Source organism: Stomoxys calcitrans, chromosome 3, assembly GCF_963082655.1.
Source record: "Stomoxys calcitrans chromosome 3, idStoCalc2.1, whole genome shotgun sequence".
Classification (NCBI taxonomy): domain Eukaryota; kingdom Metazoa; phylum Arthropoda; class Insecta; order Diptera; family Muscidae; genus Stomoxys; species Stomoxys calcitrans.
In genome coordinates this window covers 149,624,617-149,652,230 of record NC_081554.1, presented here as the reverse complement: position 1 = coordinate 149,652,230, position 27,614 = coordinate 149,624,617, and the positions used below count along the sequence as shown (strand labels likewise).

At 34.7% G+C, this 27,614-nt stretch overlaps 1 protein-coding gene and 1 long non-coding RNA gene across 3 annotated transcripts; one reads left to right on the top strand and one right to left on the bottom strand.

Moving 5' to 3' along the window:
• Nucleotides 1–2,714: 2,714 nt before the first annotated feature.
• Nucleotides 2,715–26,518, top strand: LOC106085362 (aromatic-L-amino-acid decarboxylase). Of its 2 annotated transcripts, XM_013249578.2 has the most exons (6): nucleotides 2,715–3,116; nucleotides 12,320–12,406; nucleotides 17,860–17,945; nucleotides 24,872–25,106; nucleotides 25,174–25,572; nucleotides 25,649–26,518. In XM_013249578.2, exons 2-6 carry the CDS (start codon nucleotides 12,326–12,328, stop codon nucleotides 26,360–26,362), a joined length of 1,515 nt encoding a protein of 504 aa, XP_013105032.1. In that variant the 5' UTR covers nucleotides 2,715–3,116; nucleotides 12,320–12,325; the 3' UTR covers nucleotides 26,363–26,518. The 2 variants fall into 2 exon arrangements, with proteins under 2 accessions (XP_013105032.1, XP_013105033.1); XM_013249579.2 differs by lacking the exon at nucleotides 12,320–12,406.
• LOC106085363 (uncharacterized) lies at nucleotides 4,142–9,611 on the bottom strand. Its single transcript, XR_001220931.2, has 3 exons — nucleotides 9,496–9,611; nucleotides 4,379–4,510; nucleotides 4,142–4,329 (listed from the first exon to the last, which is right to left on the bottom strand). It is a non-coding gene; the product is annotated as an uncharacterized LOC106085363 (long non-coding RNA).
• Nucleotides 26,519–27,614: the final 1,096 nt, after the last annotated feature.

Below are 27,614 nucleotides of genomic sequence, written 5' to 3'. Positions count from 1 at the left end.
ATCAAGGGTCAACAAGTAACACGAGCTAAGTTCGGCCGGGCCGAATCTTGGGAACCCATAACCATTGATTCGGCTAAAAATTTATACAAACCAGATTTAGTTGAAGAACATAATTTTATTCTACATACCAAGCTTCTGACAAACCAGCAAAAATTAAAGCTTCTAGGAACCAAACAAGAATAATAATAAAAGAAAGACCGGTTTGTATGGGAGCTATAGTTATTAAATGTCATAACAGAACACTACATGCAAAATTTTATCTAAATCGGACAAAAATTGCGGCTTCCAGAGGCTAAAGAAGTAAAATCGGGAGATCGGTTTATATGGGAGCTATATCCAATTCTGAACCGATATACCCCATTTGCAATCCCCAACAACCTACATCAAACATAAGAATCTGTGCAAAATTTCAAGCGGCTAGCTAGCGGACATGGTCAGATCGACTCAGAATGTCGGGACGATCAAGAATATGTGCTTTAAGGGGTCTTAGATCAATATTTCTAGGTGTTTCCTATTGTGGTGGGTAAGAAAATTAATTTATTAAATGTATGGGACAAGGGTGCGTATGTTTAGTTTTCGATAATTTTGGCCACATATATCATACGTTATACGCCCCCTTGATCACCTATATAAACACATGGCAAAATATTGTTTCCTAAAATTGTCCAATTATAGGTGATACAGACATAAAGTTTTTTTTTTTATTGTAACATAGCCGTGAATATATCACGCATTTCTAACATATAATATGATGTAAGATGATTCATGGTTAAATTATAGACCAAACTGAAGATGTTTGACAGTGAAACAAAACATGCGTGAGCTGTTTAAACCAGTGTTGCCAAAAAAATATTGAAAAAAATCACCCTTTATCTACATGAATGCCCGGCACGGGATAGCTGTAAGCACCTTGTTCCTTGGGGCGATCGATCTTTTGTACCTTGCTCACCTACAAGAGCTAGACGATGATCGCCACAATTGGGTAAATACCCAACAAATACCTTTTTTGGTATTTATAATTTTGCAGATATCTCAGGTATAAAAATTTCCAAACTATTTTTGATGATTTCGTATTCTTTGTATATATACCTGACCTTCTGATACCATAAAATCGGATTTTGGTTATAAAAAAATTTCAATAAAGGCCCTAATACTGTTGTTTAAGAAATTGTCTTTGAAGAAGACAAAGTTCTACCTCAAGGGTGGTACTATGTTCGATTTTTGCGAAATTTTTTGGTGATTATTTTTTTAGATAATATATTTTGAAGCAAAAAACAAAAAGAACATGCTGAGTTTATTTAGTAGGACATTCCTCTATAACTTATGTAACAATTTTAATAAAAGTATTAGGTTAGGATAGATTGAAAAGGGGGTGCAGATATTAATCCGTCCCATGCCACTATGGACATACACCTAAGCCAGTAATCGGCTTGTTGTGCGCTCTAAAAAACTATAAAGTAACCTCTAAAAAGAAAAGACAGTCCTCGGGCCTTCACCGCGAAATCGTCTGCCCTTTCATTCCCCTTACTCCGTTATGGCCCGGCACCCAAACGATGCGGACTTTCCCATTCTCAGAGGAGGCGTTAATCTCCTTCTTACACTGCAAGACTATTGGTAACATTACCGTCCAGGTTGTTATTGCCCTTATGGCGATTTTACTATCGGTAAAGATGTTCACACTCGACGTCCTTGCGTTAGCACCACACCACTTCACGCATTCCGTGATCGCCCGGATCTCCTCCTGCAGGACCGTATTATGGTCAGGCAGTCTTAAACAGATCTCAGTCCCTGGGTTCTCAATGTAGACCACCAGGCCCACCCTGTCCTCTAGCTTTGATCCATCCGTGTAACATGATCTTTCAGATGGCAATATCATGTTACACGGATGTTATCATTGACATTTTTGTAGTGTATCAAAAAAGTAATCGCAAAAAATATGTCCTTTCAACTGTGAAAAACGAACATAGTACCAGCCATTAGTTAAATAAATCTAAAACCATTACAAATTAGACCACTTTTGTCAGCGAACAAATTTCAAGTTCAAGATTGTAAACGTGAAATAAAGAAATAAAATTTATAGACAATATCCTTATTTTGAAGTTTTGCTTCTTTGGCCTTGATTTATTACAAAAATTTTTCGATTAAGGAAAAAGTCTCTGATGTTTAGTAAACTTTTTTGTGTGTATATAAATGCAGATGAAACTTATAATAATTACGTTATGTGTGTAGTGGTGGGTTTAAGAAGTTTATATTTTCGGTCAGCAAATATAATTGCATGATACTCCCTTGAAGACTGCAACTCTTTTATTTTTTAACCAATCATTTATGTGCTTTCAGAATAAAACCTTCAAGTGCTCACTTTCACTTGACCATCAAATAAACTGTGAATTTTTTTCTTATTTAACAATTAGCTAACACTTTATAATGTAATCATAAACATTAACTAAATATTAAAACGAGAATACATCGTAGGCCTACGTATTGAATATAACAGTTAGAATTGACTCTCATTCCGAACTATTCATACTCACTAAATAGCAAATAACAGACCCCCAAAAACTCACAAATCCACATACTCGCACATACTATTATAAAAGGCCCCCCCACTCTCAAATGGCAAAGCGAACAAAATATTTGTGCGTGTGTTTCGCATACTCCCCGTAACCGGTCCTGATGCAAAAACTGGTGCTTTAAAAGCCGCCCCACTCAGATGACAACGTCCAGTCGTGATTTGATTGTTGCTGTGTTAAGTCGTGTTGCCATTAACAGTATCTTTTGCCGTCGGCACACTTGACTGTTGTGTATAACAGAAATTTAAAAAAGAAAAAAAAATATAGACAAAAAGAATTAAACAGAGAAAAGCAAAATAATTGCAATTGAATTGTTCAAATTATTAAGAAATTATACCTATTGTGTAGTGACAATAAAATCGTTATTGTTTAGAAAAAAAGAAATAAAGTGAAGTGAAAAACCTTGAAAGGCATTGGAAATTATTAAGATTTTCCAAGGCATCCTAAATACAATACGACATAAAATTGTAACATTAATTTAATTACGTCAAGTAATTGAATTGCTTCTTCATATCATCTCACCAAAAGGAATAGAACCAAAAAAGGGTAAGTTTTGCCGAAATAATTAAATTTAGCATGGAGTTTTGAAGACAAACAAGCATAGAGATATAAAAAAATCTATTTTTGAACAATTTTGTCTTTACCCATTGCCTGCACAATTGAAAATTTAGCATGCTAATTATTGCGTTTTTTGGAATGTGTAGAGTTAAGTGGTTTGTACATACAGAAAATATTTTATGTTTGTATCGAAATGCAAACTTTTTAGTTTCATTAATTATATGTATGTTGCAAGTATAACAAGTATATAGGCAATATATTTGATTTTGCTGAATATACTGTAGCCGCCAACAAAAGATTCAAACCGCTATGACGACGCATTTTTATAAGTAGAAGTTATTTTTTTTTATCAATAACTTATTTAAATATGCGCAAATATGGACCAAACTAGGCATGGTATTTTATGAAATTTGTTTGTTGTATTATACATAATATATTCTCTCTTAAGATGTCCCGACCATGCTTGGTATAGGCGTTGATTTTTTCGACAACAAAAGTTTAATTTTGAAAAATTGGTCATTCATTCAATAATCAATGTATTGCACATGCATCCACGTTTATCATCTTTCTCACCTTTACGCTTCTACCGCGTTCCAACCATCAATCCATTTTATGACTTTGTCATAATTATTACTTTATTTCGCATGAACATTCTACTTAAGAACAGGAGATACTTCTCTAGTATCAATTAGTGAAGTCCATTATTAAGCTCAATGATAAGGGGTCTACTTTTTATGCCGAGTCCGAGCGGCGAGCCGCACCATTTGGTAGAGAAGTTTTAACATGGCAGGATATCGCACAAATATAGCCAGCATAAGAAAAGGGGATAACGCCGGGATTTGAACCCATGCGTTCGGGGTCTTAGGCGAACATGCTAACCTCTGCGCCTCGGTGAACTCTATATACATAATATAGTCTATCTCTTAAGATGGGCTTTGATTTTTTCGACAAAAAAGTTTAATTGTGAAAAATTGATTATTTATTCAATATTCAATGTTTTGCACGTTAAAAGACTTGCTCTTTTACTGAGTTCCAATCATCAATCCATGTTATGACTTTATCATAATAAGAATTAATAAAAGAACCGATCGATTGTATATATCGGAAGAGATTATCATCGGAAGCAGCAATGTCAGGTCCCATTTTACCAATTTTTTGGACATTGTGACATTTGTAAGGTATTTGGCCAAGTAAAATTTCGCTACGAAAAGTTTTTTTATTAAACTAAAACATGAATTGGATAGACTTACTGATATGGAAGAAGTCTCGAATCTGCTCCTTAATGACATGTTCATGGGTAATTTGGGATTTGATTTGGCTTCAGTAAGTTATCAAAGGCTGGAGTATTCGTTTAGATTCAGTTGAAATTTATAGTTGTAATGCTGTAAATAAACAAGTGCAAATGAAAAGTTTGGGTGGGATTGAAAGAGGAACTTTTGATTTTGAAGACAAAGAAAACAACGGAGTATTGAAATAGAGCTTAATTTTTTTCATCTCAAGTCTTAAAGGGCTTGAGATTTCTACTTGGGTTCTACTCTTGGCTTTATTTCTTATATCCCAATGGATATACCTCTTGGAATTTAAATGAATCCTAACAAGCCTATAAACAAATGTAAATGAAGAAGTTTGGGTGTGATTGAAAGATGAACTTTTGATTTAGAAGACAAAGAAAACACTGAAGTATTGGAACAAAACTTAAGTCCTAAGGACGATAGATGAAAAATTGGGTTCTACTCATGGCTTTATTTCTTATATTCCAATTACATGTGTAAGAATTGAAATTCTAATGGATCCTCAGAAGCCTATTTATAGTATCATGCAAATGCAAGTTTTCCCACAAACAGACCATTAAGCAAAAGGGGGCAAACTTCTCACATATCAATGAGAGCCATGTCCGTCCGTCTGTATGTTGAAATCAAGCTACAGTCTATCAAAATAGAGATATTGAGCTGAAACTTTGCACAGATTCTTTTTTTGTGCATTAGCAGGTTAAGTTCGAAGATGGGCTATATCGGACTATATCTTGGTGTAGCCCCCATATAGACCTATTCGCCGATTCAGGGTCTTAGGCCTGAACATAAAACAATTATTATCCGATTTTGCTGAAATTTGGGACAGTGAGTTGTGTTAGGCCAGTCGACATCCTTCTTCAATTTGGACCAGATCGGTCCAGATTTGGATATATCTGCCACATAGACCGATCTCTCTATTTAAAGTTTTGGACCCATAAAAGGCGCATTTATTGTCCGATGTCGCCAAAATTTGGGACAGTGAGTTAAGTTAGGCCCCTCCTGAGTTAAGTTTGTACCCGAAAGCCCACACTGGTATATAAGTTGGAACCATCTGTAACGAAGTCTACTTATCTAACAGATACATTTATATAGGTCTCCTTATACTATGTGTTATGCATGGGATATCAGGCTCAAAGATTCCTCAACCTCATAACAGTGGGCGGCGCATATCATTGAATAGCAACGTTGCCAGATATATTAAGTAAAGAACTACTCACAATGCATCACAAGATGATGTTCTGCTTAAGTGAAGCTATCAACCTTTGGACCCGACTTAGTACTGAAAAATAGGAGGAGAAATATTGAATAACGGATCAGAATACCATATAGCATTATAGGTTGGACACCTGCAATACACAGTCAATATATAATAATTGATATGATTTCCAAGATCCCTCTTACGGGTATAAAGGACAGGAATTGCGTTTTTCACTCCATATAAAATATTGGAATTGCAATACAAAATATAGAGGTATATGTGTTAGGTACAGTCATGGAAATTCTATATCTTAGTGGAAAGAATTCGCTGATATGTTTTTCTTTGTGTTCTGCCAACCAGCGCAATTTCTGCCCTAATGCTTGTTCCCGCACACGCAACAAGCATAGCGAACTGGAACAAATTGCCAACGTTATATTTATTTGGTTTCAGCCCCCATTCGTTAATTATGTGTAAAATTTCGATTATAATAAAAACTAATGCTTGTGGAACCAAAACAATAAATTAAAAGAAATAAACATGGTTTAGACAAAAAGGAGAACAGTTTAAAAAAATCATCTATTTATACACATGCTTCACATTATCTACAACTATATTTTTTTGTAAGGCATGCCCCCGGCGAAATAGCTAAGAAGCGATTAATTTATCTATCTTTGGTTTTAATCAATAGCATGCTAAATAGAAAATTATAGTTATTCAGGGGTTCATTTTGTTTGTCCAATTTTAAATAACACTGGTAAACAATGAATGGGGTTTTATTTCCAATTTTGAGCAACATAATTTTCTTATTGACCTAGCGTGCGTATGATTATTATTCTGTAATAATGCCCACATACGCAATACTTCATACGCCATCTTGTTCATTTGTACTCCATATTATATTACTTATTTGAATATAATCAAATCGCCAAATCATAGGTGTAACGATCTTAGTGTGATATTTCTCATGGGAGCACAACCCTTGACATGTCACGCATTTCTGACATGTAATTTAAGGAACCTAATGATGTTATTCTATTTTACAATAATGCTAATACGCAATTTTGAAAAAGTCCGATGTAGGTTTTCTAAATTTCTTAACTATTTGGATCAAGTAAACAAAATTGTCTCTACGAACTCATTCCGAAAAACTACAATAAATTTTTTAAACGAAAATTATGGTAAAAATCATGAATTATTGAAAAATTATTGCCGTATTATGAAATAAAGCCCTAATTTGAGATGGGAACAAAGAAAAAATAAGCGGAACAAAAGTCGTGTTGACGAGTGTTCGACTCAAATAAATAGTAAAAGAAGTCGTAATACATAAGAAAAAATTTGGTAAAAATCATAAAATACCCTAAATTTAGATAGGAGGAAAAAAAGTTACCACCAACAATAGTCGTGTTGACTAGTGTGCGAATACTCAAAAAATTTTACTGTAAATCGTTCGCGTACTTTATTTGCTAGCGGAAGAGAGCGAGGGAGAGTGCGTGAGAACAAGTAAAATTTTGAGAGTTTCGTAATGGAGCGCTAGCGAATTTCTGTTTGAGGTTTTTTTTCCAGCAGCAATTCGCAGCACCGAACAGATGCTTTTTGAAAACCAGCTGTTTTATTCAAATAAAAAGCAAAATTTTTCCTGGAAAAATAAGCGAATATATCTATTATAAATGGTTCAACTGATTGTAATGTAGTTTGATATCTATTTAGATAATTTTAAATTTACCAAGTCGATTTAGCACACTTTGAATCTAAGCTTCCACCATGCATGTTGTTGTTACTTTGAAATAATGTCTGTCACGAGATTTCGTAAATCTTGGCTTTAACTCTAGAAACGTAACTTTTTTTTTTATTTATATTTGTTTGCTGTTGCTTTTGTTGTTGTTGGTTTTGTTTTTATTTTTGTTTAAAATCAAGGCTAACAAGAATATGTGCTTTTTAAGTCATTGTTTGCTATTTTTATCCATTCCTTTTTTTTCAAATATTTGCTTGCCATGGCTTCATTTGTTTTGAAAGACTCGTATTTCGAGATTAATGCCATAATGAATGTAATTAAAATAGCTTTTTACATTGGCTTGAAAATTGTGTAGTTTACAATGGTAAAAATGTATTACCCTTTGGTTTTTACAATTCGAAATTTGGTTTTGTTTTAGATGTATCATGCAAAAAATTCAATTTCTTTTATTAATTTTGTGAAATTTTCAACTTTTTTTTAAAAAATTGCTTTTTCACCAGTAGTCATGACACCGGCATGACATGCTCCTAAAGTCGGCATATAGAATTATGGTAAAGAAAATATTTATTATTAAAGAAAATCACTGATGTACTTAATTTAAAACACAGGTTTTATGTTATTAACTCACATAATTAACAAAAAAAAAATAAATCATAGGCTCGCCCGCGCCAGAATTTAGATAGCCAAACCCAAAGATATATTTCTCATCTGGAGATCGGTATATACAATAGCTATATGCAACTAAGTTTCGGTATGGACTGTACTGGAAAATAATGTAGAAAGGTCAATACTAGCCTATTATCCAAATTTTAGGGAAATCGGTTAAGAAATAGCCATTTAGGAGTCCAAGAAGTTTAATCGAAAAATAGATCTATGTAGAAGGTATATCCAAATATAGATCATATTCGACGAATATAGAGGTAATCATAACCCTCTCTCTCTACAACGCACTGATTGAAATTTTTGCGAAATCAGCTTAAAATTGAGCCTTTTATAAGCTCAAAATCTTAAATTGGGAAATTGACCAAAGACGCTTGAGGGATTACTCCTCCCGAACCACGCAGGAGAATTTCCATTCGCCGAGCAATAACATCGATTTCGAAGACTGCATAGCACAACAGCTGCTTTTCCTCCAGCCAGGCCTGAAAAGCTGGGTCGCGAATTATCTGTGTTGTCCTTAATAGGGACATTAGGGATAAGAAGTCGAAGCACCGTAGAGTAAACAGGGAGTTCCCCAAGGTGGGGTAATATCTTCAGCACTATTTAACCTCTACCTATCCTTTATTCCACCCCCTCCAGACGCCATAGAGATCATATCATATGCGGACGATTATCGGATCATGGCATCAGGCGGACGATTATCGGATCATGGCATCTAATAAAACACATTTTTGGAACATATTTTTTTAAAAAATATTCCATTTATGAGCTGAGGGCCGTAAACCAGGCGATAGATGTTGTTGGAAAAAGGAAGCCATAATCGAACTGAACCTGACTGTGGATAAAAAAATTATCTGTACTAAGTTTTATCTCTTAATTTTAAGAGGCTGTAGCTTGATTATAGCAGTTAAGGAACTTTTTTTAATTTTCTCGCCAGGTTTCGAAGAGATTGAGATTTATAGTCGGATAAGTAATTTCTGTGCCACAAAAGCCTCCAACATAGTAAAAATGGGCACATTAATTTTGAAGATAGGCTACGTCGGACAATATTTTGCTATAGCTTCCTTATGAACCGACTTGCCAATTCCATTTCTGAAGGGCGCAGAAGAAACATTTTCCATCCAGCACTCAAAGACCGACAGAAAAATCCAACTTTTTGTGGTCCTTAAGCAGCATCGAATAAAAAAATGCACAAAAATATTCTAAATTTTTTTTTTGATTGAAATTATTAGTGATTAAAAATTTTGAATTTTTCTACGCTTTCTAAACTCATAAAGTCGATACTTCCACTATTTTTGTTTTCTTAAGAACACGCACTGTCGCACACCTTTCCACTAAAAGCGAAATTCTGACGTGATCTGTAATCTCAGTCCAAATATTTTTGTTCACAAGGAGAGCCGAGAATATTATTGATGCTTATTGACCATTTTTTTTTAATACAAAATTTTACATATTCTTACGGCCTTAAGCCTAGTACTGACTTACTTGACTTGACGCACTATAAAATAACTTTTGTGAAATGACTACGAAATTTTTTCGAATAAGCAGTACTAAGTTTTTTTTACAAATCGATTTCACCATGTTGCTAGCAAAATTCTCAAATTTCGTAGATTTTAAATGTACATGTCTATTAAATGCAGCGAACAATGACAATCATCTCATTACAATAATTGTTAGTTTCAATTTTTTAAGAAATGTTGTATTTTTATTTTGTATTACTTTTGTGTGTAAAGGTATTAGGTATATGAGAGACACTACACCCGACCAAAAGCCTATGTGACACTTTAATCCCTAGGAATTCAAAAAAAACCTCTGCTCCAGTGCCCCCATTCAACTTGGACCAATCCATGTATATGAAGGGACCAGAGAAGCCCAAAGCTACCTTTCTAAGAAGACAAATTCCATGTCGCCATCTAAGAAAGATCAGTCCGGCAATGCCAATGCCATGTAGTCGTCCCATGCCATCGGCTTACCGCAGAACAAACAAATGCCCGAAATCCGAAGAGCGCGAGTTCCTGACTCTCTGTCAGTCAGACATGTACAAGTACAAGTGCAAAGGTCTCAGACAATATATCGCATTCAGTACTGCTCTTGGAGCACTCCTCGTCGCCCCCGATATCAGCACCACCACAATATCTTTTACTTTCTCCATAATCAACACTATCGTTATTAATAACTTACTTACTAAAAGATACATTAAGACAGGCTTGGGATCTGTAGATCTAAAAATATGGGTCAGCAGAGGAACACCTCGAGGAGGTGTACTCTCTCCTCTACTTTGGAATATAGCCATTAACAATATGTTATTGTTTCTGGAAGGTGTAAAAGTGGTCGCGAATGCTGATGACGTAGCTATTGCGGATAGGGGAAAGTTTCCCAGCACTCTAAAAGATATACTTCAGGAAGCTCTACGTGCAACAACGAAGTGGTCTAGGTGTAAATCCGTGCAAGACAGAAGTAGTTCTTCTTAGCAAGAGATACATGTTTCGTGCAGTGGCACCTGTTTCCTTGGGAGGAGAGAATGTTCCATTTACTGAAAGCACACACTACCTAGGTGTTTTGTTTGACAGGAAATTGAACTCCAACTCCAACCTTTTGGAAAAGACAACTCTTGCCCTGTACAGCTGCAAGAGAGCTATTGGCAGAAGCTGGGGGCTTAAACCGCCTGTTATCCGCTGGGTATATACTGCAGTTGTCAGATCTATAATGCTTTATGGTCTATGACCTGGTGGACGGCGCTTCAAAAATCCAACTACTGTTCAATACTCAGCCTTCGTCATATGATAAGAATGATGTCAACATACATCTGTTTTCTACCAAAACAACGCTTTACTCGTCAAACAAAAAAGTTTAATTGCATTTAAACAAATTTGCAACACTGTTGAAAACATTGTGAGATTTCATAAAATTTAATTAATGTTTAGCAACATTTTCAGCACAATCGAAGTTAATACTAGGGTTTTATCACAAAACATAGTTAAGCCTTAAAATATTTTTATTTGACAGTTATTATATTATATGTTAAATCTATTTATTTGAATTTAGAAAACAAAATTGTGTACTGGTACATGCTGAACTTAGGAGCATTTACCCTATGTCAAAATTGTCAATTTACATTCGATTCATCATTTTTGCTAACACACTTGGCTGTGTTAGTTTCGTATGAAATAACCTAAAAATGTGAGCAAAAGCTGATTTTTTATGCGTTCAAATTGTTTAAGATGTGAGAAAGCTGGTTAAATCACAAAGTTGTGAAAACAATTTAATTTGGGTTTGCTTTCATTCAACTGACAACAAAAAAAAGCAGATTTCTTTATGTATATATGCTATTTTGAAAAGTGATTTTCGTATGTCAGTTTCATTCCTACACTATGCGTGCAACTTTAACAAATGCAAAATTTAACATGTCATTGGACAAGCACATATAGTGTGATAGCACCTTTAGCTACGCTACTAATCAAACAAATATGTATAATTGCAATTGAAACCTCTTTACATAGTTTATTATTCAATAACTATTATTATTAAGGCATTCATTAATTCATTTGTTATCAATTTATATTTTAAAAATATGTTCCCTTCCAAACACGAAATTATGATAATTGATAGACTACTCGTGTTTACATTAGCATTTTATGGCAAATGGTTATAGCTATTAATACACTTTAAAAAATTTAGTTTGTTAACAATGCATAAGTTTGCTGTAAGAACGGAATTTATATGAAAACAAAGCCTTCAGACCCGTTAGGACAATGGATAATTACAACACGAATAGAAACCCCATTGCTTTGGGTAAATTTTTATAGAATTTTTTAAACCATTTAATGAAGTTCAAAATATCGACTATGACTTTAAAAAAGAGACGTGAAGATGAAGAATTTAAACTATTTTGTGAAGTAAATAAGACTTATTCAGCGAGCAAAATTCAAAGTGAAAATTTGTGATCGTTAGCACATAGAGATTTTAATTTAGGGAAAATTTTCGAAAATCTAGGTAAAATTATTTAATATTAAATAACCTTTCGTTGTAAGTGTAATATAGTTTAGGCCACATATTTTCGTGCTCATACTTTCATTAGTATTAATAACAAATATTTTTTTTTGCATGTACCTATTTTGAATGTGCCTTTATTAGTTTTTTGCCAACTTTATTTTTGTTGTTTAAAATTTAAATAAATTAAAAACCTGTTTTTTATGTGAATAAAAAATGTCTATTCGGTAGTATTACAACTTAACAGAAAATTCTTTCTCTTCCAAATTATGTATGTATATTTCTTTTAATTTAATTTTGCCTAATTTAAAAAAAAAAGCTTAACATGTCTGCAAATAAGGCGAAAGACAACAAAGGCACTACTAATCATACTATTAATGAGGATAAATTGGATACTAACGTTTCGGTGAGTTGGAAAATTGAATGGTAAACAAATCTATGATATCATGCTAATAAGAAGGGATATTTTTATATATGTATTTAAAAAATGCAAGCAAAATTTATATAATCTAAGTTAAAAATTATTATTTCGGTTCAACTTTTATGCAAGAAAAATTTGGTTAAATTGGATATTACATTAAGTTCCACTAAAAATTTCGTTAAAATTTTCTAAAATCATGATTATCAAATCACCATATTAGAGACAATTTCATCAATAGCTATAGAATGAAAGTACAATAACGAAAATTCGAATTTTTATAAACAATTATCTGAATACAATATAATAAATGACACTGATAGAAAATTGCTACCAAACGTGCTTATTTCGATACCATACGGTATTGAGAGTGAAGCAATAGCGAAAAGTATGAATAACATATAAAACGACAAGTTAAGTTTCGTATTAATTTTATGGCACGAAAGGTATTGTTTTTAATACCAAACCGCACCATACGTTAAGGGACGTGAAGCAAACCGGTATGATATCAAAACAATACAGAAAAGTATGGATAAAAAATAAAACGTTTCTATTTATACTCTTTTAATTTTTTTTTAAAGAAATCATAATATAGAAATAGATTTTTAAATTTTACTTTTACATTTAGCGTTTGACCACGAAAAACATTGATTTTAAAATGAAAACATAAAATCGATGCTTACACCCAGACGCATGTTCATTCATTGCTGTTTCAACAACGACTGAAACCGAGAGAATAAGAATACATGTGAATTGAGCGTCAACGCTAGCGTAGAGAAAATTTTAATTTTGTGCACCACTGACCTAGATCAACTTCGATTCATTTTATTCAGCTAATGATTCCACATACATTGATTCCCAGAAGTGGCATTTCTATAAACACACCAATACAAGCTAATAATCTTTGAACAAAACACTTTACCAAGTTTTATGCTATATAGCTATCTTCCTTGGAGTGTCGAATAGTATTCATTTTCACCAATTAAAACACGACTTTACGTATGCACAAAAATAACATTAAACAACTTTTTATTATATAAAAATAAACATTTTGTAATGGCGTTAATATTTTAAGTACAAAGCTAAATTAATTGGTTACCGCAATGACAAGACTATAAACGTTGCGCTGTCAATTCCCTATAATCTTCTTTGTTTGGTATTGAATCAATACCAAATGGTAGTAACAGTTGTGTGAATAAAGTAATACCTTTTTTTCTATAAGTGAACTTTTTTATCATTAAAGTCCATTATTAGACTATATAAAGAGTTTATTCTTGTTCGACATCATATTTTTAATCGATCTGGCTATGTCCGTCCATCTGTCGAAAGCGCTATATCCTTCTAACTCTTCACTTAAATTTTTGCTGACATATTTCTTATTGATTAGGTCGGTTAGAATTGTTTAGAGGACTATGCTTAGAGGCAGCTCACATATATATAATCTTCCTTTGACGTTTTGAGCCACTAGAGAGCACAAATACTTAAAGAGTCTTTGTCATCGTATTTTTTAACAGATTTACTCAAAATGTTGCACTATGTCTTATTCTACGACTTTTACAAAGAGTACCGACTTTGGTTCAGATTTACTTATAGCTCCCATATATATTTTCGTCCGACTTTGACCAAGACTTTAATAATTTTGTAATTTGTTAACTTATCTTAACAATATTTGGCACGAAGGTTTCTGTTATGACTTTTCAGATCACTGGGGAATCTTGGGAACACACCACCATGGATTCTGGTAAAAATTTCTAAATACAAAACTTCTGCCAAAACAGCTAATCGGGAGATCGGTTTTTGGCTATACCCTGTTATCGATTGATTTGGACAATACTTTCCAATCGGAAAACAATTGCGGCTTCTAGGGAATCAAGATGTCAAACCGGGTGTTCGATTTATATGGAAGCTATATCAGGTTAAACATCGATTCGGATCATAATTAACACAGTTTTTGGAAGTCGTAACAAAACACTACGTGCAAAATTGCAACCCAATTTTAGCCACAATTGCGGTTTTCACAGTGGTCGAGATGCCAGATCGGTAAATCGGTTTATTAGGTTATTAACCGATTTGGACCATAGTTGGCACGATGGTTGGAAGTCGAATACTACGTGTAAAATTAAACCAAATCTGACAACAATTGCGGCTTATAGGAGCTCAAGAAGTCACATCAGGAGATCGAGTTATATGGAAGTTATATACAAATCTTAACCGACATAGTCCATTTGCAATCCTCAACGACCTAAACTAAAAAAAAAGCGTTAAGCGTTCGACCGCTACCGTGATTTCCCCAGACAGGCGGACAGACTTGGCTAGATCGACTTAAAATGTCAAAACGACCAAGAATTATGTACTTTGTAGTAGCAGATCAATATTTCGTGGTGTTACAAACGGGATGAATAGATAAAACTCGAAAGAGGGAGAAAACGTACTTTAGTGCCGCAATTGGTACCATTTGGTTTTGGTATCATTTATGAATTGAGCTAGAGCTCTGATATTTGGCATTTGCAGTGACTCACAAAAGTATTCGTTTTTCTTTTTATTTTTTTTTTTTCAAATACAAATTTATGAGATTTTTTGTAACCCTATAAAAATTTTTGTAAAAATATTTTTATTGCGATGCGTTAACTCGCAAATAAGAAAGCGAACTATGCAAATAAAAAATACTTTGCGAATGCCTGAGGAATCACTGAAAATAAATAATGTAAGTGCAACAGTTAAGCATGGTGGTGGTTCAATAACGGATTAGGGTTGTATGTTGGTATAAGGAGTTGGAAATATAGTATTGTATGTATTTAGGGATTTTAATGCTAAATCTTCCCTCGAGCGCTGGTAAAATGGGTTTCCAAGATAACGAATTTATGTTCCAACAAGATAAGGATTCCACCAACATAGCATTGGACGTCTAAATGTGGCTTTTTGACGACACAAATTATTTCTAAACACCACCGCAAAGTCCAGACAGATAGAATATCTTTGGTCATATTTGGAATCACGGATTGGACAACTCCAAATTTCATCTAGGTCAACCCTTAGGCAAGTGCTGCACGAATAATGAAAAGAAATGTGTAAAAAATTCGTAGAATCGATGCCAAGACGACTAGATTCCATCTGTACCAGTAAGGATTACCATACAAAGTACTAAATGTGATCAATATATAGTTCTAACTTTGTGATAAATTTACCGACGAATAATTTTGTGGGGAAGATTTTGAGTTTTTTTCTATTAATCTTTAAAAACAATACAATGAAGTTATTTTTTTAAATTTTTGGCATAGTTTGCTTCTTTAAATACGTCTTTACGCATTTTTATAAAAATATTTTTTCAAAAATGTTCATAGGTTTAAAAAAAAAATATTATATTTTTGAAGAAAAAAATGTGAGTCACTGTGTGTACAAATACAAATGTAATATATTTTGGCTGACTAAACGATTTTTATACCCTCCACCATAGGATGGGGGTTATACTAATTTCGTCATTCTGTTTGTAACTACTCGAAATATTCGTCTGAGACCCTATAAAGTATATATATTCTTGATCGTCGCGACATTTTATGTCGATCTAGCCATGTCCGTCCGTCCGTCTGTCTGTCGAAAGCACGCTAACTTCCGAAGGAGTAAAGCTAGCCACTTGAAATTTTGCACAAATACTTCTTATTAGTGTAGGTCAGTTGGTATTGTAAATGGGCCATATCGATCCATGTTTTGATATAGCTGCCATATAAACCGATCTTGGGTCTTGACTGGGTCTTGAGCCTCTAGAGGGCGCAATTCTCATCCGATTTGACTGAAATTTTGCACATAGTGTTTTAGTATCCCTTCTAACAACTGTGCTAAGTATGGTTCAAATCGGTTCATAACCTGGTATAGCTGTCTTATAAACCGATCTTGGGTCTTGACTTCTTGAGCCTCTAAAGGGCGCAATTCTCATCTGATTTGACTGAAATTTTGCACATGGTGTTTTAGTATCACTTCTTACAACTGTGTTAAGTACGGTTTAAATCGGTCCATAACCTGGTATAGCTGCCATACAAACCGATCTTGGGTCTTGACTTCATGAGCCTCTAGAGAGCGCAATTCTTACCCGATTGGAATGAAATTTTGCACGACGTGTTTTGTTATGATATCCAACAACTGTGCTAAGTATGATTCAATTCGGTTCATAACCTGATATAGCTGCCATATAAACCGATCTGGGATCTTGACTTCTTGAGCCTCTAGAGGTCGCAATTATTATCCGATTTGCCTGAATTTTGTACAACGGATCGTCTCATGACCATCAACATTCGTGTTTATTATGGTCTGAATCGGTCAATAGCCCGATACAGCTCCCATATAAATCGATCTCTCTATTTTACTTCTTGAGCCCCCAAAGGGCGCAATTCTTATTGGAATTGGCTGACATTTTACACAGGTCTCCAACATATAATTTAATTGTGGTCTAAACCGGATCATATCTTGATATCGCTCTAATAGCAGAGCAAATCTTTTCTTATATCATTTTTTGCCTAAGAAGAGATGTCGGGAAAAGAACTCGACAAATGCGCTCCATGGTGGAGGGTATATAAGATTCGGCCCGGCCGAACTTAGCACGCTTTTACTTGTTTCTATATTCGTACGTTTAAGTATACAAAATTGCAGCTTCCAGGGTCTAAAGATAAAATCCATTCTGTTTTGCATCACACTGTAGCTTCCATGTAAATGTATCTCCTGATTTTCCCTTTTGTGGCCTTTCCAAGCGCATTTATTAACCGATAAGCTATCGATTTAAAAAAATTTAATTTCGACATCTTAGCCTACATACCCAATGTGTTGTCAGATTTACCCATATGGCACGTACATTTCGTACACTTGTAGTAGTTTCCGCATTATTTCGAACTTTCGCACCAACATTCTCATCTAATTTCCAAGGATCCTAGCTTCACCCATTTTGTCTAAGCGTAGAAAATTAAAATAGATGTTAGTCTTAGAACTATGATTTCTTGGCATCCAGAATTTTCTTAGAATTCGTAGTAGTTTTTGATTTTGATAACCGCTTTATGGCCAACAAATTACCCACTTTAATATACATAATGTTTTATTCAACCAGTAAAATTGCTGTTTTAACATGAGTTACTTACATTTTGATTTGACGTCGCGATTTTTTGAAACCCATCAAATCGAGGTATGTTTTATAATATCGTCTGCGTAGCCAAGTTCACATCTCTCTCAATTAGGATCTGTAGTATATATTGTGGTGGCCTATAAAAGTGGTGATAAAATGCGCCCTCTGGCGTGTTCTAAGCCACTCTATCATTAATCATATTGTTATGGCACCCATAATTATTTATCTGCTTATTACCTGCCATTTAAAATTATATAATGTTATCAAAATTGAATATTTTCCAAATATGTTTTTGAAATTGTTAAATTATTATTTAAAATTTCTTTTCCTTTCTTAGATCGATATGGAGGCTCCGGAATTCCGTGATTTTGCCAAATCAATGGTTGACTATATTGCTGAATATTTGGAGAACATTAGGGACCGGTAAGTGTAAGAAATAATTTGATGGAAGTCTTTTAAAGTGTACACCAAATCCTTCATAAATATGAAATCGCTTCTTTTTGATAAAAATTACTGTACCACTATTCCTGATAGAACCGATTGGAAACACGATATCCTTGGTAACAGAAGTTAAATAGACTACGGATTATTCCATACTAAACGACCAGGCGGGCTTTGGCGTGTACTCTAAAGGTCTAGATCTGGTCATATCGAAGAGGTTACCCGACCACTGCAGTATATATCAAGTAGAGATCCTTGCAATTAAGGCAGTGGTGGAATGGCTGAGATATAATGTCATTACGGCGATTGGCATAAATATCTTCTCAGACAGCCAGACAACAATTAAATCCCTGGAGAACGTATTTCTGAGCACAAAAACCGCCCTCGAATGTCGCAGACCTCTCAACGAGATGGCTGAACAGTTCAAAATTCACCTGTTCTGGGTGCTGGGCCACAGAGATATTCCAGGGAATTGTAAAGCGGATGAGGTTGCAAGACTAGGAACTACCTCACACATTCCAGCGATACTGGAATCTGTGGGTATGCCTCTAGCGACATGTAAGCTAAGTTTTCAGGACCAGTCCCGAAGCGCAACAATTGATAGATGGTCACAAAGAGGGGGCTGTGAGCATTACAAAATTATGTGTCCTCATCTAGACTTGAAGAGGTCTATTGCTTTGCTGTCATTGGCTAGAATAGACGTCTTAGTCATTGTGTCCGTCATGACAGGTCACTGTCAAATCGGAAAACATGCTGGCAGACTGAAGGTTGCCAGCAACAACTTTTGCAGAAGCTGTGAGGACATCAAAGAAGAAGAGACTATAGAACACCTTCTGTGTGTGTGTCCCGCACTAGCAGTTAGAAGGAGTTCCACTTTAGGTTCTTATTTCTTTGCGAACCTATCTGATTTAGCGGATGCGAACATTCTTTTGGAGGACAAGAGAAGCTAAGGGCTAACTAGGTTCAAGCATCATGACAAGAGGCTGACCTAATATTTGTTCTTAGATTTTTTATATGCTGATTTAGATTACAGACAAAAAGAAACTCAAATCTTGCTGCAACATGTATCACAATACATTTCTCCAGCCAAAAGCCACATACTGTCATCCGATTTGGTATTTGATCAGGTGGTAGATCGAATATCTTTGAAAACCCTCTTGGAACACTTCTAGGGAAAGAAACTTAATTAATTTAATTTCTTCAGTATTCTCTTAGTTACAGCAACCACCTGATTGCATGTTTATAATTATTGCAAATAATTTTTAATTCCACGTTTAGGTTTTGTCATATGTATTTATTTGCTGTTAGACTCGATTTGATACATATCAGTTCACAACAAGCTTAACGATTTAATTAAAAATCCGGTTTCCAACAGGTGTTATTGTAACTTGTGTGGAATATTTAAAGAATTTTCAATGACAGTGTTAAATGATATGTACTCAAACAAATAATTTTAAAATAAAGTGAATGTTCTTTCAATGAGTAAGTGAGAAATGGCGATTTTTTTTAATTAATTTACATAAACCCATAAAAATTGAAAAAAAAAGAAAACAAAATCGGAAGTGAAAGTAATTTTCGGTAAAGGTCTTTTTTTTAAGAGATCAAATGATTCTTTGAAAGGTAAATGACTTGTTTTGTTAAATGTTAATAAAACAATTACTCATAGTGGGATTATAATTGAACTAATTTTTGAAAGGTTTCAAGAAATGTTTCAAGGAAAATGATGAATAACTTCATGTTCTTTTACACGTGTTTGCTCGCCGAATTGACTGCAATTTTGTTCTCGTTCCCTTTCCCTTTTTATAGAGGAAAAATGCATTGGTTTGTATGGGACATTAGGCGGATACGGATATAAATGTAGTACTTGGATCTACTATTGAATGTACCAATTAGCGTTTTTGTCTTATTTAGTTTAAAGGGGTTTACGGTTTCGAAATCCGTAACATGGTTGAATTTAATGCCATTTGAAAACCAAATCTTGTACGTCCGTCCTTACTACGGATATTTGATGTAGACACAATTAAATTTTGTATTTGATTGCTGGCTTAGCCTTCTCTTTAACAACATGGTCTTACAACATGACTTATATTCGAATTTAATTTTTTGCCAACATTAAAATGTATGGCCAAGCAACAGGTTGTTGTTAATGTATCGGTGTGGTGTGGCATTTTGCCCATGCTGTATTCAAAGCAATCCTAATGTACTTTTAAAGTTTCTCCACAGCTTGTGTCTATGGGTCAAGGTCAGCAAAGAAACTTTTATTCTATGCTTCAATTGAAACGCATTAAAAAGTAGATTTTTTATTTCTTTGTATCCACCTCAATTGTAGGGGGGGTTCCATGAATGCGTTGTGGCATTCGTCATGGTTTATTGTCTACTTGTGCTAATGGATGAATACTTTTCCATTTCCTATGCCAAGGTTCCCTTGACAAGACTTTATTCGTTGTTTGATTCTTGTTCCGGAGTTTCGTTTGGAGTTTTGTGTCTTGTGAATGGTAAACGTTGAATGGGTGGAATGGTGAGAGGCCAGGCAAAGCAACCCCCAAAGAGATTTATTACCTTGGCGATATGAAACGACTTTTTTGTATTATAGATGAAATGAATCATTGAGCGTATTTATAATTTTATTATTAAAGTGGTTTAATAATCCACAATGATTATGGTTTTATTAAAATTTTTTTTTTTCATCTATAGGGGCAAAGAGAATGTAATTGGACCTGATAAAGATTGTATAAAGTAATGATATTTGCATAGCTTACCCATGGGTTTTTGTATGTTTGAATAATGTGAATGAGATAATAACTGAATATCTACATTTGTATTAAATCTGGGGTTTTTCAGAACTGGGAGGGTGTAATTCTTATCCGATATCGATGATTGACTGATAACTGCAAATCCCGAACGGCTATAGCTGGAACTATGAGATTTGGTACATGGGTTTGATGATAAACGTAATTTTACAATAGAACTCCCAAATTTGGCTCGATTTATTGCTGTTGCGAAGCAATGAGCGAATTAATGAGAAAAAAAAAAAACAAGTAAAAGCTTGCTAAGTTCGTCCGGCCCGAATGTTGAATACCCATCACCATGGATATACCACTCCACTACCATATCCACAGTTATATCTAAATAGGGGCTGGTCTGGAGCACAGTTTATTCGGGTCACAGTTTCAGCGAAATTAGGTAAAAATCCGCTTTTTATGCGATTAAGGAATCGGTCTATATGGCGGCTATATTTGAATAAAGTCGTATCTGAACCGTATGTGAGACAGAAGTCGGCAGGCTTAGAACTACTCAATGATGCAAATTTCATCGAAATCGGATAATAAATAAAGCTTTTATGGACTTCAGACCATTTATCGGCAGATCGGTCTATATGGCAGCTATAACTAAATATAGTCCATTCTGCATCATATTTAGACCGGATGTCGGAAAGCTTACAACAACTCGCTGTTTAAAATTTCAGCGGAATCGGCTAATAAATGAAGATTTTATGGGCTCCAAACACTTTCCCGGCTGGTCGGTCTATATGGCAGCTATGTATATCCAAATAGGGTTCGTTCAAGAACTTAACCTGCGTGCAGCAAAAAGACGTATATGTGCCGATTTTCAGGGAAGCTTACAATAACTCACTGCTTCAAATGTTAGCGAAATCGGGTAATAAATGAAGATTTTATGGAAATCGCGTAATAAATGAAGATTTTATAAAATGACGTTATTTTTTAAGTTTTTGGCATAGTTTGCTCCTATATATACCCCTTTACGGATAAAAAATATATTTACAAAAATTTTCTTTGGTTTAGAAAAAATATAATATATTTGAAGAAAACAGAAAAACGTCTATTTATTTGAGTCACTGTAGGTACAAATACACCGAAAACAAGTAGAGTGTGCTAAGTTCGGTCGGGCCGAATCTTAAGTAACCTCCACCAAGGATTGCATTTGTCGAGTTCTTTGCTCAATATCTTTTTTTTAACGCAAACATAGAATAATGGATACGAATTTTTATGCTATTGGAGCTATATCAAGTTATAGTCCGATTCGCACCATAAATGAATTGAATGTTGAAGATCATAGTAGAAGTCATTGGGTAATATTTCAATCAATACGGATAAGAATTGCGCCTTGTAGGTGCTTAAGAAGCATAATCAGGAGATCAGTTTATATGGGAGCTGTATCAGGCTATAGATCGCTTCAAACCTTGTGAAGAAGCCGTTTTACAAAATTTTTGCCAAATCGGATAAGAATTGCATCCTCTAGAGTCTTTAGAAGTCAAGATCCCAGATCTGTTTATATGACAGCTATATCAGGTTATGTACCGATTTGAACCATACTTACCACAGTTTTCGGAAGTCGTAACAAAACACTTCATGCACAATTTTAGCCAAATCGGATGAGAATTGCGCCCTCTAGTGGCTCAAGATGTCAAGATGGCAGCTGTACAATCCTAACCGACCTACACTAATAAAAAGTATTTGTGCAAAGCGCCTAGCTTCATTCCTTCGAAAATTAGCGTGCTTTCGACAGAGGGACGGACTGACATGGCTAGATCGACTTCAAACTACGATCAAGAATATACATACTTTATGGGGTCTTACACATATTTTTCGAGATGTTACAAACAGAATAACGAAATTAGTATGGCCCCATCCTATTGTGGAGGGTATAAAAATCGGTTTCAATCACGAAATTAATCGGTCTAATTAATTTTTCAATTGAAAATGCTTTAGTCATGAAAATGATGATATCAATCACCGTTTTTGAAAAAGTAATTGAAAAAATTTTCAATTAAAAAACTTGCAGATTCAAATAAAAATTAATTAAATTAATTAATTTTTTTTATTGAAAATTGTACAAATTTCAATCGCAACTGTAATTTAAAAACTTTTTAATTGAAAACGATTTTATTTTCATTTAAATTTTTAATTGAAAACATTGCATACGCAGATGTATGCAATTTTTTTTACTTTCTAAACTATTTTTTCAATATTTTTACAATTGGGTATAATAAAGTACATAAATGTACGAAATAGCTTATTTTCGTCGAATGGTGACAGCTAAAAATTAAGCAATTTGATAAAAATTATCGTAATCTTGAAAATATGGAAGGCCGTTAAAATATACTAGATTGAGCGACTAAAATGTACAAATTAATCCTTTCTTTACGAATTGAACTAAAGTTCTCAAAATTTGGATGCAGTTACTCCTTGACAGGGAGTCCCAGTAGCCGAGTTGGTAGCGTGCTTGGATTACCAGTGCAGGGGTCGTGGGTTCGATTCCCGCCAGAATCCTTGGCCTGTCGATACTGTGGTATCACAATGGTCTTAAAATTGTCTAAGTGAGTCTGTAAGGAACTGCCAATCTTACCTAACCTACACCTTGACAGTATATATCGGGCGACTAGAAGTGTTTTCTGAAAATCGTACATATTGATACTAAAAAGTTCAAAATAATTTATCCGCAGCGAACAAATAGAGCTAGAATGATCTAATTTTGGTACAAATCGCTTCCTAAAAAAATAATTTCTACCCTATTTAACACGTACGGAAAATGGGGGAAAGGTACATTAAGTGGGACATTAGGTGCTATTTTGTACCTAATTAATGGATTGAGTTATATCCTCGAAATTTTGTCCTTGAGTCCATTATTACAACCAAACTATAGCGACTCAATGAGTTATTGAACATATATGTACTAAACACTACAAAATGGCACGAAATAGGTGAACTTCTTATAAGGTATGACAATAGCTAAAAAGCTAATATATTGGGTTGCCCAAAAAGTAATTGCGGTTTTTTTAAAAGAAAGTAAATGCATTTTTAATAAAACTTAGAATGAACTTTAATCAAATATACTTTTTTTACACTTTTTTTCTAAAGCAAGCTAAAAGTAACAGCTGATAACTGACAGAAGAAAGAATGGAATTACAGAGTCACAAGCTGTTAAAAAATTTGTCAACGCCGACTATATAAAAAATCCGCAATTACTTTTTGGGCAACCAAATAGTACGCAAATAGCTGGTATCCCGAAATAATAGGGTGGGGAGAACAAAACTAAACCAATGTTCGACCTTTGAAGCCCTCAAACCTAAAGATTTCTGATGATGACCCCCCTTACCATGGGAGGGTCATCAACCATGGTTGATGTGGGGTATCTCCTGTGGCTTTAGTTTTTCCATTGTATAATATTGGGTTGCCCAAAAAGTAATTGCGGATTTTTTAAAAGAAAGTAAATGCATTTTTAATAAAACTTAGAATGAACTTTAATCAAATATACTTTTTTTACACTTTTTTTCTAAAGCAAGCTAAAAGTTGCAGCTGATAACTGACTGAAGAAAGAATGAAATTACAGAGTCACAAGCTGTGAAAAAATTTGTCAACGCCGACTATATGAAAAATCCGCAATTACTTTTTGGGCAACCCAATATTTTCAATCATTAAACTCATCTCGATAAATTAACACTTCAGAAGTGGTAATATTTTGTACTTTTTGTACAGATTGAGTTTGAGCTCTCAAAATTGGCGTACAGGCACACCTTGGCAATATATATTTGAAATTCGTAAAATTTGGGTGCAAAAAAGTACAATATGAAACGAAACAACTATAAATCGCCTATAATGAATACCTGAGACTAGAATTACGAAATGATCGGAGTTTTGGTTAGGAGGAAAAAACAGCTTATCAAAAGTGAGAAAAAAAAGTACATTTACTTGTGTATTTGGTACTATTTGTTACAAATAGTACCAAATACCAAAATAACGTTTTGGTAGTAAAAGGGCAAAATATCTGCATTTCGTCGAAAACGGGTCGAGGGCAGATTATGAATAATGGACAACATCGTCTCTCTTTTAAACCATACCATACCATACGTCTCTCCTTTAAACCAATGTTTGTTTCTTCTATTGCAGTCGTGTTTTGGCCGATGTTAAACCAGGCTATTTGCGACCCCTTATTCCTGATGCGGCTCCCGAGAAACCAGATACTTGGCAAGAGGTTATGAGTGACATAGAAAGGGTCATCATGCCAGGAGTAACTCATTGGCATAGCCCTAAGTTCCATGCCTATTTCCCCACAGCCAATTCCTATCCAGCCATAGTGGCTGATATGTTAAGTGGTGCTATTGCCTGTATAGGCTTCTCTTGGGTGAGTTAAGAAACTTGAAGAAAATCAAAACTTTTCCATAAATTCTGCTCTTTTGGCACTTTAATAGATTGCCAGTCCTGCCTGTACAGAATTGGAGGTGGTCATGTTAGATTGGTTGGGTAAAATGATTGGTTTGCCCAAAGAATTTCTGGCTTGTTCAGGAGGAAAAGGTGGTGGCGTCATCCAGGGAACAGCCAGTGAGGCCACTTTGGTTGGTTTGTTGGGTGCCAAGGCTAAGAAAATTCAACAAGTAAAAAAGCAACATCCAGACTGGACTGATGACATGATTGTATCCAAATTGGTGGGCTACAATTCGGCACAGGCCCATTCTTCAGTGGAAAGAGCTGGACTTTTGGGTGGTGTAAAAATGCATTCAGTGCAAGCCGATGAGAAAAATAGCTTGAGGGGAGAGGCTTTGGAAGCAGCTATTAAAGAAGATTTGGAAAAGGGTTTAATACCCTTCTATGTAAGTTTTGAGATAAATTTTATTTGAAATTATTGTTAAAAATTTAATTTTTGGTTGTTTTTTTTTTACTCCATAGGCTGTGATTACCTTGGGCACTACCAACAGCTGTGCTTTCGATCGTTTGGATGAGTGTGGTGCTGTTTGTAATAAGTACAATGTCTGGGCCCATGTTGATGCTGCCTATGCCGGCTCGGCCTTCATTTGCCCCGAATATCGCCATCTCATGAAGGGCATTGAAACCGCCGATTCCTTCAATTTCAATCCTCACAAATGGATGTTGGTTAATTTCGATTGCAGTGCCATGTGGTTGAAGGATCCCACCTGGTTGGTGAATGCTTTCAACGTTGATCCCTTGTATTTGAGACACGAAATGCAAGGTTCCGCTCCCGACTACAGGCATTGGCAGATTCCTTTGGGTCGCCGTTTCAGAGCTCTGAAACTGTGGTTTGTCTTGCGTCTCTATGGTGTGGAAAATCTTCAGGCCCACATTAGACGCCACTGCAAATTTGCCCAAGAATTTGCCGCCCTATGCCGAGCCGATGATCGTTTTGAGATTGTTGGCGATGTAAACATGGGTTTGGTGTGCTTCCGTTTAAAGGGGGCCAATGAGCTAAGCGAAAATTTATTGAAACTTATCAATGGTCGTGGCAATATCCATATGGTTCCCTCTAAAATCCGTGATGTTTACTTCATTCGCATGGCCTTGTGCTCAAGGTTTACCAAATCCGAAGATATGGTCTACTCATGGAATGAAGTCAGTGCTGCTGCCGATGAAATGTTGAAAAAGTAAAGTATGAAAGAGGAACTTAAAGGATGTGTGACAGTATTTTAATGCATATTTAACGCAAATGAATAACTACTTAATTACGACCAACTGGGACCATTGATCATTGCAACATATTTAGGGAATAACATGTGCTTCATGTTCGTTTTATTTTTGTCTCATTTATACCTATCGCATTTATACCTATCGCACATAAATGTGTAACTATTTACTAGCTGATAAGATTTTAATGATATTATATATGTACAATTATTATTCGATTGTATGTTGTTGCTTTTTTTAGTTAAAATTTGGGACACCAATGTGAAAACAAAATTTTTATTAAATTTAATATATAAAATTATTTAAGAAATAAATGTACTGTTTAAAATGTTTAACAGATTTTAAGCTTTTATTTAATTAGTTGGACTTGAAACTTTGGCAAAGTTGTTAAACGTTATGGTGGTGGCAAAAAAAGGAAAAAACTGCAACAACACCTGAATGGGTTCAGCGAGTTAAGGCGCGAATTCAACGACATCTACTGACAATCTGATGACAATCAAATAGCTAAAGATTTGAAAATATCCCCTGAAAGGTTGCAACATATCGATAGCTTAATATAAAAAGAGCCTAACTCAATTTTTTGTTAAAAATTACGGTTTTTGTTTATTTTGGAGGACAAATGTGAGATGCAAGGTGCATCCAAATTTGAGGTGGATACAAAAGTTATAACGATCTTAAAAAGGGCTTAAATTAAGATTTTTCCTTCTCCTATAAAAAAATAAAACATCAAGTTGGGCCCTACAGCCCAACCAAAAAAAAAAAAAAAAATATGGCAGCTATATCCAAATATGATCCGATCTGGATCAAATTAGGGGAGGATGTGTAAGGGCTTAATCAGGGATCCGGATCGGGTAAATTTTTTCCTTTCTCGCTCTGGCAAAAATTTTTCCGCTCCGACAATATCTTTTTTGCCTAATTCCGCACCCGCTCCTTGACAATTAAATTATATATATTCTTGAGCGCCATCTATATTGAACTATATCTTTAAAAAGCCGCCGTTAAAACCGAACTCCTGAATTGACTTCTTGAGCCTCTCATCCGTTTTGGCAAAAATTTGGCAAATCGGTTTCTTTTATGACCTCTCAAATTCTTGTCAAGTATAGTCCCAACCGCTCAATAACCGTATGTAGCTCCCATATGAACCGATCTCCTGATTATATTTCTTGAGCCTCTTAAGGGCGTAGTTCTTATCCATTTTGGCAAGTATTTACAAAGT

Coding starts and splice junctions, on each gene's coding strand:
- LOC106085362 (XM_013249578.2), top strand. CDS start 12,326: ATGTCTGCAAATAAGGCGAAAGACAACAAAGGCACTACTAATCATACT. Junction 12,407..17,859: donor AATTGGATACTAACGTTTCG/GTGAGTTGGAAA, acceptor TTCCTTTCTTAG/ATCGATATGGAGGCTCCGGA. Junction 25,107..25,173: donor CCTGTATAGGCTTCTCTTGG/GTGAGTTAAGAA, acceptor GCACTTTAATAG/ATTGCCAGTCCTGCCTGTAC.